This window comes from Canis aureus, chromosome 1 (assembly GCF_053574225.1).
Source record: "Canis aureus isolate CA01 chromosome 1, VMU_Caureus_v.1.0, whole genome shotgun sequence".
Classification (NCBI taxonomy): Eukaryota; Metazoa; Chordata; class Mammalia; order Carnivora; family Canidae; genus Canis; species Canis aureus.
This window is the reverse complement of record NC_135611.1, coordinates 1460573-1473432: the sequence shown is the minus strand read 5'-3', so window position 1 is coordinate 1473432 and position 12860 is coordinate 1460573. Positions and strand designations below refer to the sequence as shown.

At 58.0% G+C, this 12860-nt stretch overlaps 1 protein-coding gene across 9 annotated transcripts in view; it reads left to right on the top strand.

Annotated features, from left to right (window-relative positions):
* Positions 1-12860, top strand: part of NFATC1 (nuclear factor of activated T cells 1) — a 95109-nt gene that overhangs the window by 21373 nt on the left and 60876 nt on the right. For all 9 annotated transcript variants that reach the window (XM_077873011.1, XM_077873306.1, XM_077873164.1 and 6 more), the window contains exon 3: positions 2975-3134. In XM_077873011.1, the coding sequence (XP_077729137.1) occupies positions 2975-3134 (160 nt within the window). The remainder of the gene's footprint in view (positions 1-2974; positions 3135-12860) is intronic.

The window sequence follows — 12860 nt, the reverse complement described above, 5'->3', positions numbered from 1 at the left end:
GCAGCTCTTTGTGCTGACTGCACCTGCTAGGTCGGCCGTGGTAGGTGGGGAGGGCCTCGCGGGGCCGTGGGACAGCAGGCCACCGGCGTGTAGGCGCCAGGAGATGCTGTGAGCTAAGCATTAAAAAAAAAAAAAAAAAAAACCTTCACGCCTTCCTCCGAGGAGGAAACAAAGGTTCAGTAAGAGTTGAAAGTTCTCATGGGAAATGGGCAGTGGCAGCGGCTCCGTAAGCAGTGGTGATTCAGACTGGGAGTGTGGGGCCCCTTCTTACCCCCAGGAGGCCTCACCCACGCACAGAAGAGGCCCCGGGGAGACTGCGACCCGCTTCCCGCGCTGTCACACCAGCTGCCCTGCGCACAGGGCAGGGCCAGTGGGGTCCCTGGCGCACAGCACAGGGGAGCCAGGCTTCTGTGCCACCTGTAGGTGCCGGCTCCCCAGGCAGAAGGGGAGGCAGGAAGGCTGGGACAGGGTTCCTGCCCCCGGAGGGGGAGAGGTGCCCTTGTACTGCGGTGCAAACAGCAGGCGCTCGGCAGTGATTTAGGCCCGGCCCCACTGGAGAGCCAGGCCGGTGGGCCCTCGTGTCGCAGTAGCTTGCTGGCCTCTGGCGGCAACGGTAGTAGTGATGGGTGCAGGCCATGAGATTTGTTTCCCGAGCACAAGGACAAGCATTTTTAAGATTTATTTATTTGTTTTATTATTTTCTTGAGGGCGGGAAGGGCTGAGGGAGAGCTGCCCCGAGCCAGCTCCATCTTACCACCTGAGATTTCCCGAGCCTTCCAGGCGCCACAGGAACAGGCATTTGTAAAACTTTGTGTTTCATAAGAATTCCAGATTCATGGAAGGTTGCAGAGGTCGCCCACAGCTCCCATCCCTGACCTGTTAGCCAGTTGGCCCCTGGGCCCTCGCGGGCTCCCAGGGGAGCTTGGCGTCTGTGCGAAGCAGCCCATTTACCATCCACACTGCTGAGCAAGGTGGCACCATCCCCATCATCATATTATAGTTAGGAGAACCCTGTAGGAATTCAGGAGAACCACAGTAATTTGCTGGGAGCTCCTCAGGCTCTTCCCCAGAATAGAAGCCTCCAGAAGACGAGCCCGGAGGGTTCCCAAGGGGCCCCAGGCTGCGTGGCTGCGGACCTCCCAGAGTCCCCTCTGTGGGACTTCCTCCCGTGCTGTGTTTTGAGAATTCGCAGCCCACATGCGGTCTATGAGAGCATGTCCCGCCGCACCTGGTGAATCCCACCTGCTGTAGAGGACGGTACTAAGGACAGTGACTGCCAACTGGACCGGCCTTGTAGGCTGTGCAGGAGCAGGCTGGCTGAGGGCTGGGGGCTGGGCCAGGGCACACAGGGTCCACACTGTCTTTGGTGAGACTCTGTAAGAAATCGAGTGGATTTGGGGCACTCTGGAGGTTTTCACAGGAGGCATAGAAGTAGCATTAATACGTTGCATTCGGTGTGTTTGAAGGTGTGGCATCAGTGAAGGAAGTGTTGGCAAATGTCAGCACATGTCAGGCCCGCGCCTGTGAGGTCCTTACAGCTGCCCTTGAGCATCTCCCGCTGGTGTCTGGGGATGGGTCAGGGGGGTCCAGGGTGCACCATCATTGATGGAGGCTGTGACTCTGGGCGAAGGAAGTGACCAGGGAGGTGGCCCAGACCTCATAGGGGGACTGTTGGGTCTCTGCTGTGGACAGCGGCAGCAAATCAGAACAACCCCAAAATCCAGCGGGCAGCACTCATCACGGGGAGGAAACAGGACACGGCAATCAAGCCATCATTAACAACATGCCATGACACTGAAAACATGTGATTTTTTTTTTTTTTTTTACAAAGCCAGGGTATCCAGTTACATATTTCGTTTTGTTAAAAGATGTCCCCTTACCTCTGAGAACACTCACAGATGCACGCTGGGCTTGCAGTGACATCTCGGGAACTGCCCTGACTGCCCTGTGGCACATCCCTCGTCAGAAGTCTCATTTGGCTGCTTCGTGGTTGCTTAGAGGCAGCACAGGCATTTCCCGCTCCCTCCAGCCCATCCTGGGCAAACAGATTTTCCACGCACGCGGCTCCATCTCCCTCCAGTTGCTCACATTGCCGCATCATTTTCTCTAGAGATCCCTGAGCTTTGTCTACATGGGGAGAAACACGCCGGACCCAGGGACTCGGGGTTTAGCTTGCTGAAACCGAGTTGGAATGCGCACAGCAGGCGGCAGCGCCGAGGGTGGGGCTCAGGTGCTGCAGGGACATAGTGGCCCGACCTGTATCTTGGTGGAGAGCAGGACCCAGACATGTCCTGTAGGGTCAGCAGGACCCGGTGCCCAGGGGCACATGGGCTCCCTTTGCGGATTACCCTGTTCGTTGTCTGTGCAGCAGGGCGCCAGCACGTGCTGCACATCGGCCGCCCCTCACCAGCGCCATGGTGATGAGCCAGCTCATGTGACTGACGTCCTGTGGTGCCATTGCCTTCCGTGTTCCCACGGCCTTGTCCAGGAGCCTGGCGGCGAGCCGCGCTCGCTTGTCTTGCGGGGTCTGGGGACTGAGGGGCTGGGCTGGGGTCGTGGCGAGCGCACTGTGGACAGGGGCCCCGCCACGCCCCCACTGCGTTCCACAGCCCGCCTGTGAGTGGGGCCGGGGTCGGGACCGGGCCTCCTGGCTCTCAGGTCAGGCTCTTACCTGGCGATTTGGAAGGATTTTCCAGTGGTCCTGGAACCTGTGTCCTGAGGGAGGTTGAGGAAGGAAAGTCCGCGAATCGTGAATGCAAGAGGTGTCGAGCTCGTTCCAGAACCTCGTCCCGAAGGCCCCAGGCAGGGGGGTCGGCCAGTCCTGGGGCCACTGCATGGCCTACTCACTAGCGGGAGCGTCAGACGTCAGATGCCGAGGGAGGCGGTGCTCAGGACGCGCCAGCCTGGCCCGCGGTGCTGCGGTGATGAGGAGGTACTTGGCATCCGCGTGTAACCGCTGTGTGTTCCCTTTCAGCCCGTCTCTCCCTGCCCTGGACTGGCAGCTGCCGTCGCGCTCGGGACCCTACGAGCTGAGGATTGAAGTGCAGCCCAAGCCCCACCACAGAGCCCACTATGAGACGGAGGGCAGCCGGGGGGCCGTGAAGGCATCGGCTGGAGGACACCCCAGCGTGCAGGTACTGGCGTCCCCGGGGTCCATCCCGATCGTGGGCGCACGTGTTTTCAGCTGCTCGTGCCAACAGCTGGCTCGGCGTCTCTCTTAAAAAAGTTTGTTATCTCCCAGGTTCTCTGATCAGCCAGGGATGCACAGATAGTCCAGATTTTCTCCCTAATGTGTGGAGTGGCAACAGTGAGGGGCCCTGTAGCTCCTCCTCCTGCCACCTGAGGTCAGCTGCGGTCAGTAACCCAAGGCTTTGTATGACTGTGGGAATCCCCCTCAGGGGTCCCGAAGCTGTGAGGGGGAGGCCTGTCCCCTTGGGGGGTGTCCCGGAACCGCAGGGGGAGACTTGTCCCCTTTGGGGGGGGGTCCCAGAGCCACGGGGCCATCCGTGAGTCATCCTCCTGGTGGTGTCAAACCCTGGGACCCGTGTGGCAAGCTGAGGCCTTGTCGTTGCCTCGTCCAGACAGATGCTCCTCTGTCCCCTTGTCCTCCTGGGCACACATTTGATTCAGACGTGATGGGGAAGTGGGAAAAAGGACCCTGAGGGTCTGCACCATGTTCCTGGTGGCACCGGCAGCAGTGTAGACAGGGTGTCCTGTGAGCCCCTTAGGAGACATGACCCCAGGAGTTATTCCTTAAGGTGTCCTGGGTTAGCACATTTAAAAGAAAATAAATAGAACCTTGAAATGAGAATGTTTATATTTGACGACCTTTTCTGTAAGAGCCTGCGGAGACAAGTGTGGTCACAAGGCTGCAAGGTGTCCCTGTCCCCCCACCCCCCATGCCCACGGTTGCCACCCGTCCTGCGAGCTCAGAGCTGGGGTCGAAGGGACTGAGAGCTGCCACCAGCCCCCACCCCGCTTCTCACCCAGACCTTGTGCCCCACCCCAGCGGCGCCCAGGTCTGGCGGTCCACCACCCCACGTCCCAGCGACTCCCACAGCAGGTCAGCAGGAGCCAGCGCAAGGTCCCAGGGCCAACACTTAGTGAACTCTGCTACTGTGAGGCACCATGGAGTACAGTGCTTCCAGGGGCCGATCTGTAAGCTTCCTTCCTTCTGGAAGTCCAAGGTTCTTGGGGTGTGCTCTTGGCCAGGGGCCTTGGGAATGCAGGTTCTCTGGCCTACACTGACTGCGGAGCCTAGAGCGTCCCAGCTGGGCCCACGATCTGGTCCCCTCTGCTCCCCACCTTGGGGCTCGCCGCATGGCATCTGTCCCCGTCTGTGCTTCTCGGTTCCTTGAGCAGGACCTGCCATGAGGGCCAGGGCGTCCAGGAGCTCAGTGCTCCCAGGGAAGAGGCACCACAGGCAGTCAGGGCCAGGCTGGGGTCTCCTGCCCATGGGTCAGGGTGGTTCTGGGTGCTGGTCTCACACCCCAACACTGGGGGGCACGAGCTTCACTCGGCTTTAGGGCTGGAACATCTGTCACGGGGGCCCTGGGGGCACCTTGGTGTGGTGATGGCGAGGACATATGGGCACAGAGGCTGCCACCGCGTGGACAGTGGATCATAGTCACACGTAACCAACAAGCTGTGATCCTCCTGCCCAGCCCGCTGGGGGGCCCTGCAGTGGCTGCGTGTGGATGGTCTGCTCTCTTGCCCAGGTATAGGCGGCAGTGGGCCGGGCTCTCCTGCATGGGCCCTGGTGCATCAGAAGGGTGCTCCGCAGGGCGCTTAGCATATTTACTTTATGCTGCTTAGATAAGTGGAAATCCTGCCAGGGAACAAGCTCTGGAGGGAAAGGCTGTCTGTCCTGCAATGGTCAGCAGCCCAGAGCTTGTGGGAAGTCAGGGCGGCCAGGGCCTATGGCCGTGTGCGTGATGCCAACTAGTGCCCACTTACCTGGCCCCAGCTGGACAGTGTGGGCTCCTGCCTTCGTGGCGGGTGAAGGTGAAGGTGCTGGTGTTAGTGGGGCCCCAGGACAATGGACGCGTAACTCTCGCTCCTGCTGCCACTCGCGCCCAACACAGGTGGCTGCTGCGGCGAGGAACCAACAGCCCCAGGAGGAGAGACTCGGGTAGCAGACCAATGACGGCCAATGGCCCCGCTTCTTGAAATCACAGCAGCAACAGCGCCGGGCCTGTGGGGGAGCCTCCTGCGGGTACTTGCACCCAGTGCGTCGCAATGCAGACTCTAGGGGCTCTGCTTCCGCCACTGAGGATGGCCCTGCGCTCCTGTAGGATGGGGGCGCTGCACCCTGAGCATGTGGGCACTGCCTCTGCCACTCACCCCTCCCGGGAACCCTGCCCCCAGGGCCTCACAGTGGTATTTGTCAACTGTGTAGACATTACACACAGAAGGAGGCATTTTGGAGGAATTAACAAAACTTGAAATCCTATTTAAAATTTCCTACAAATCATGTCAGATGAAGCGAAGGCCAGTGGAAGAGGCTGGTTGTGGGTTTAAATAGGAGGAACTCTTGCCACCCCCAACAAGTAAGATGCAGAAAGTAAATGGTACTCAACAGAAAACGTCAGGTGCTGCTCAGGGTGAGAAATTAGTAATTTAGTGTTTTCTGATGGATCTGCAGCAGAGTGCATGTCTGTCTATGCAAGTGCGAGGGGAGCAGTTACAAGGGGTTTTGGGGGTTTGTTTTCTTCTTCAGTGGGTGGACCACAAATTGGATAAAAATAGAATTTGTGGACAATTATAAAACAAATGAAAATAGAAAAGTTTCTTAGTTGCTGCGAAAGCTTGCTAACCACAAGGTTTTATTCTGTGCTGGGCTATTTTAGCATCTGCCTGATGAGGGGCTGCAGCACCACACCCACTCCTCCCTCTGCTGGGGCTGGGCCACCCATGGGCTGTTCCCAGGAAAGCTACGCACCCATGGGCTGGGCTGTGGCCACTGGGTCCTCGGGCTGTGGGCTCTGGTCCGGGGAGACCATTACTGGCAGACAAGAACTGTTACATGCACTCAGGAGCCCGATAGAAACCCGCCTCCTGCGCCTGCTGCTCATCAGACTTTCAATCCTAAGTGTCTCCATCAAATCAAAGTCGTCTGCAGAGTGGATACGTCCCAGCTGGGCCCCAGAAGGAGGACCTGCTCTTCTGGAGTGTCTGTGACCGCAGGAAGGAGCACACCAGCCGCCACCCACCCCGCATCCAGGACACATAGCACCATCTGAGGCGTCCTTCCAGGCACAGTCAGACCATGGCTGAGGGGCAGGAGGGGCCTTCAGCATTCTTGGAGTCTTGCTCTGTTTCTGCGTGTGCCTGTGGTGTCGCTCAGGGCTTGGGCGTGCAGCAAACCCATGGGACCCCAGCCCACGTTCCGTTTCTCCTGAGCACCTGTGTTCATGCCCTTGGATTGGAAGGATGTCAGCAGCCAGCACTTGGGGCTGCTGCGCTCTGCCCGGGTATAGTCCAGCTTGGGTCAGTCTGCAGCCGTCAGAGGGAACAGCCCCTTGGGGAGCATGGGCATGAGGTCCCCCAGGTTCTCAGAGGCCTTGGTCTGGGGAGGGCCTGCCATGAGATCCACCTTCCCAGGGGTGGCCCTCCTCCGGGCTGCTGCTTGCTAACCAGAGACTCAGGCCTGAGAGGCAGGGGGTTCCTGCTTTGTTTCTGCGCCCTGAGCCCACCCTCCCCGCCCTCTGCACAGTACCCAGCGCCTCGTACACAGAGCAGGCCTCAGGTGAGGGTGTGGTGGGTGGACTCCAGAGACCTAATCCGGGGAGGGTCTCTTGTCCCCCCCCTTACCCCCGCCCCTCAGGGCCCCAAGCAGCGACCTGGCAGATGTCGCTGACCTCTGACCCAGGGTCAAAGACTTAAGCTCTGTTTACCAAGTTACCAAAATAACTGCTCGATAGCATCTAGCCCACCACACAGAGGCCGGGCCTGTGTGAATAATTAATAGGTCCCTGAAACAGAAAACCCAGGGAAAGTCTTATTGGGCTGTAAACAGTGTTTGAGGGCTGTACCTTGTGCCGTTAGTTAGGCTGTCCAGTCAGGCACCAGTGGCCAGTGTGCACCCCCCCACCCCAGCAATAAACAAATTGGCTCTGGAGCCTCTGCAGGATGTGGGGACACCCAGGCCCAGGCAGCAGGGTTCCCCCCCCCCCCCCGTGGAGCAGCTGTGCCCTGGGGTGCAGGTGTCTCCTGGAGCCTCTAGGCCTCCCTGGGCCCCCACAGAGCAGGCCCAGTTTTCACTGCCTGTAGGGCTCTGAGGGCAGAAGCCCAGGACAGATACACCAGGGAGGACACCCTGCTCCCAGGTCTCGGAAACAGGCAGAGACTTCCTGCTACTATGATGACTCATCATGTTATGCACCCCACTGGCTGCCCCATACGGACGAGGCTGCAGAGCGGTCTGGGTGCTCCCAACGCCCACAGCACCTTTCTTCTCACCCAGAGGTCTGTCCCGTTGTTTCTCTTGAGTGGTCACAGTGGGTGCTGCCTCCTATGCTCAAGGCAGGGCTGTTAACCGGAACGCCAGTATTTTCACAAAAGGCAGATGGATGGATGTTCCCAAAGTTATTGCTTGATGGCAAACCCACGTGGGCCCAGCAGGGTGCAAGCATCTGGCATGATCCACAGAACAGGGCCCCTCGCACGTGGAGCCTAGATGCCACATTGTTGGAGGTTAGAAGCAGATCTAACAGCAACCCAACCCCGGTCAGCCCCGTGGCCCAGTGTGGCAGACCTGCTGAGGGTGCAGATTCGTGCTCCACAGGGCTGCCTCTACCCCTGCAGCCGTGTCCGGGCAGGTGGTCCACCGAGCACACACTCTTCTATCGGCGCCACCTTGTCCTGCACCCCTGCTGCCTGGTGGGGCGCATGGGGGCCGTCTGGCCAACTGTCTGGCTCACTGCACCCCCAACACTGGCAGGCACACCTGGAGCACATGCCCGGCACCACTGACATATGTCATCAGCTCTATGTCAACAGCCAAGAGCATGTCCCCCTGAAGCAAAGCCAGAGAGACGCCCCGGAGCCGGAGCCGGAGCCACTCCACTGCATGTGTCACTGCAACCAAGACGTCGTCACGAGGGAATCATCACAGGAGTGTTGCCATCTCCGGACATGTGGCAAAGGCTCGTGAGCTCAGGCAGGTCCTGGATGTGGACGTTTGGACACCGGTGTGAGCTTTGTGGGTCAGCTGAGCTGGCAGAGGTGTGGTCTGGTTTTCCTTACAACCCAAATGCTCACTTGGGTGTAAAGGCCGTGTCTTATGTAGCCATGGAAGCTGCCAGAAATCTTCTGATTCAAAACCTTGGCTTCCTTTTCCTTGCTGCAGAGATTTTAGGATAAAGTCGCCACAGGCTCAGAGCCTCTGCCCATCGCCCTTAATGACACCAACCTTCTAGTAACAGCATGTGGTTTCCTGAAACGTCCTTTGAGGGGCTTTCCCATGTAGACACAAGTGCTACGTGCTCACTGCGGCTGAGCCCCTGAACCTGTCAGATGCAGGTGAGATGGGGGTGTTAGGCAGTTTAACTGGAGTCAAGGGTGAGACATCCATTTTTAATAAGAATGTTGAAGTATGGGATCCCTGGGTGGCTCAGCAGTTGGGCATCTGCTTTTGGCTTAGGTCGTGATCCTGGGGTCCCGGAATCGAGTCCCACATCAGGCTTCCTGCATGGAACCTGCTTCTCCCTCTGCCGATGTCTCTGCCTCCCTCTCTCTCTCTCTCTCTCTGTGTGTGTGTCTCTCATGAATAAATAAATAAAATCTTTTTTTTTTTTTTAAAGAAGAATGTCGAAGTAGGGAACCCCACACCCCTGCTGTCCCTCCTGACAGAGGCCGAGCCACAGATGCTGGGTGCCCTCAGGGCTGGACCTGGTGGGAAATCCCTGCTCTGGGTGCTCTGAGGTTGCCCCTCAGCCTGGGGTACCAGAAACCCTGGTCTTCAGACTGGGAGCCAGGCTGTCTGCAGGGGGACAGGATGCTGGGTGTCACCCCCCCTGTGGCCCCAGGAAGCACAGGCTGGCAGAGGAGAGGTGCGTCCCCTAAACAGCCTTGCTCCTCCATGCAGGACCCAAGGGTTGGACCAGGCAGAGGGGCAGCAACCTGTTCAGATACCCCAGTTTTCACCCTTTGTCCTGCTGCATGTCCTAAAGGCTATCCCATCTCGAGGGAGAGGTCTCTGGACTGGACAGTTCATAATTGTCCCTGCTCAGGGCTGGTGGGCGCAGTCCCCGCCAGCTGGGCTGCCCTCAGGCCCCTGCTCTCCTGCCGAACAGTGGGCTCTTGTCTGTGACTGAGCGTCCTGCTCTGTGTCAGCACAGACGCCCCTCGGCCTGGCTGTGGGCCTAAGTGTGCCAAGGTGGGACGCACAATCACGCCTTGACTGGCCTCACAGGTGGCTGTCCCTCCTGTAGCACTGGCTGCTGGGAGGAGGTGCCTGCCTGCCTCCTGCACCGGCCTTTGTGTTAGAGCCCTGCCCCCGCTGCCTCGGGGTCACTGACAGCAAACACCAGGGGCCAGGCATGGCTTCGGGAAGGTTACTGCACCTCCAGCCACCTCTGTGCTCGGACAGTGGCCCATGACCACCACCTCATGTGTTTATGGTCACACTGACCAGGTGTTGCCCTGCTAGGACTCATGGCCTGCCCTGAGGAGGAGGGAGGTCAGGGAGCATGACCTCAGTGGCCTCTAAGCATGTGAGGGTCCCTGGGTGCAGGGAGGTCAGTGCAGGTGATGGACACGAGTTTTGTCAGACCAGGGCTGCGTGGTGGGTACAGTGGCCTCTAAGGGAGCACCACCCCATGTGCCCGGGGGGGTGGGTCCTGCAAGCTCCTGGGAGCCCCTGGATGTGCCCCTGCAGGTGTCCTGCACCTATGCAGATGCCAGCCTGCCACGTGATTGGACGTGGCTTTCTTAGAAGACGGATGTTTCTAGAACTTTGTTGTTGCCTCCCCGTGGCCAGGGTCTTGGGGTTGCTCTGGGTTCTAGAATCACCAAAGATGTGTTTGCTGCTGTCTTTTAGTTTAACGTTTCCTAATGGTTTCTGGGACTCATAGGCACTCTGTTTCTAGATCATTTCTTTCCCTCAGCAGAAAGTCAAGGCTTCTCAGCATGTTTTTAATTAGAAATGCTAAATGTAGTGTTTCCACGCAAAACATTTTTTGATCCAAAGATAATGTAATTTGTTTTCTCTGGATGCATCCACGCACGTCTGTGGGAATCCCATCACGTCCCCCACAGCGCCCCACCAGCCAGCTCCGCGTGTGACCTCTTGGGGTCTCCTGCACTTGGTCACCTCCAGCTGCAAAATGGGCACATTGAGGCGTGAACTGTACTGTCTGCAGGGTCAGCCCACAGGGGTCAGGGCTGGGCAGCCGATGAGGGTGCCCTCCCTCAGACATGGCCCCGGGTGCCTTGCTCCCACGGCGGGATGACACACCATTTGCCACGAGCTGGTGGGCCAAGGTCCTGCCATGGCTGTGATGGCGCCCCCAGCCTCCCCTCTCTTCCCTTGCCTCCGCCTGTGTGCCCTCAGTCTCAGTGGGAGCCAGCCTGTGACCGTCTCCGCTCTGCTCGGTGTCCACACAACCACTGTGCCCTGCGGCTGGAATGCCCTGCGTGAAGATTCCTGCAGCGCTCCTGTGGTGCGGTTGCTCCAGCAATGGGGGAATCCTGCCCCTTTCCCTGTGCCCAGGGGAGGGCTCCTTCTCTGGGTCACTCACTGGGCAGGAACCGCATGGCAGGAAAGCTCGAGGTGACACACTGGGAAGTGGAATCAGGGAAACAAGCCTTGGACCAGAACCTTCTGTCTCTCGGCGTCCCGATGGGTTGCTGATTCACAGACGTGCACCAGTTGACTGGTGGGGGTTGCAGAGCGAGGAGAGCTGGTCCTCTACCTTTGATCCGTGTGTGGGCCTTGCCCACCTGTCCTCACCTGGTCAGTGGGGGCAGGTCTAAGGTCCTTTCTTTTCCCTTTTAAAGATTTTATTTATTTATTCATAGAGACACACAGAGAGAGAGGCAGAGACGCAGGCAGAGGGAGAAGCAGGTTCCACACAGGGAGCCCGACATGGGACTCGATCCTGGGACTCCAGGATCACACCCCGGGCTGCAGGCGGCACTAAACCGTTGCGCCACCAGGGCTGCCCAGGTCTAAGGTCTTGACAGTGAAGGGAACGAGCCAGGCAGTGAGGAGCAGTGAGGAGCGTGCTCCTGGCCCCCCGCCCCCTGGGAACATGAAATTCCATGCCGCCAGTGGCAGCAAGTTCACTTTGCCAGAGCCGGAGAAGAGGCCGACCTGGCTCGTAGAGCCCCGGGGGTCGTATGTTTAGGTAACTTGGCAGGCAGGCATCCTGGGACGCAGGGGGCAGCCAGGAGACATGGGACTCCAGCTCCACCCGGCAGCTCCCCGACACGGCACATCCGCCCATGAGAGCAGAAATGCCAACAGGTGCTTCAGAAGCCACCTTTGCTGTGTCTGGTTCTGATGAGTGCCCCTGAGCCCCAGACACTTCTGTGCAGGTGCCCCCAAGGGACCCCCAAGCTCTGAGCCTCTTGGTCACCTCTGTTTCATCCGTGTTTTGTTGCAGATGTGCACCCACCCTCCAGCAAAATCAAATACTGGGACTTTTTGAGTGAACAGTTGATGGGTATAGTCCTTGGAAAGTTTCAAATCTATTGTTAACTGTAGCCATCCCATTAGCAGATGTGAGTCTGTTCCCAGAGGCAGAGCACTGTCCCTGTCTGGTCGAGGGTCATGGCCAGTGGTCCTGGGGGCCTGGTCTCGGGGAGTCTGTGCTTCCCAAATACTTACACAACAGACTCATTAGCCACAGCTCTCACTACTTTTTATTCTTTACTGTTTCAGAAAGATAGAAACATTTTCTGTGTCAAAACGCAGGGAACTCTAGAGTGAGCTTGTTGTCCTGAAGGGAACAGTGCACAGCCCCTAGAGTCCTCCTGTTGTCAGGACTGTGACCAAGTGCAGCTTAAGTGCTGGGTAACTCTGCTATTAGATGAGGAGGAACCCGGTCTAGGACCTTTGTCAGGTCATTCACAGGAGGAATTCGCAGAATTTAAGTGACATCATATAAACTTAGCGTTGCTGTTGGATGTAGTGCACACACTCACCACATGCACACACATGCACCTACAGGCATGCATGCACACATGTACACCTACAGGCATGCACACACATACACCTACAGGCAGGCACACACACTCATGCACACATACACGTACACATATACGCCTACAGGCATGCATGCACACATGTACACATACATGCATGTGCACCCTTGCGCACACACATGTACATCTACAGTCATGTACAAGCCACATACACATGTGCACACATACATACACAAGTGTGTACACATATATGATCCTCTGTGTACTGTGTGTGTGTGTGTGGATGTACATGTATGTGTGGAGGGAGTGACTTCAGCCTCCTGGCTCTCTCTCTTTTTTTTTAAGGTGTTATTTATTTATTCATGAGACACAGAGAGGCAGCGACACAGGCTGAGAGAGAAGCAGGCTCCCTGCGGGGAACCCGATGTTGGACTCGATTCCAGGACCCCAGGATCACGCCCTGAGCCGAAGGCTAGAGCTCAACCGCTGAGCCACCCAAGCACCCCCTCCCGGCTCTCCTACTGTGGCACAGGGTATGGGGCATCCATCACCAGGTCCTTTATCTTTAGGTTAGAATCCATGCAGCCTGAGATCATGCACGGACCCCTTCTGAAGGGTAACCTGGGCCCCCAGAGATCTTAGAGTCCAGAGCCGTCAGGGGCTCTGTTGGTGGGCCTGCAAGCTGCTCTCCTGCTGCGGAGACTCAGCCT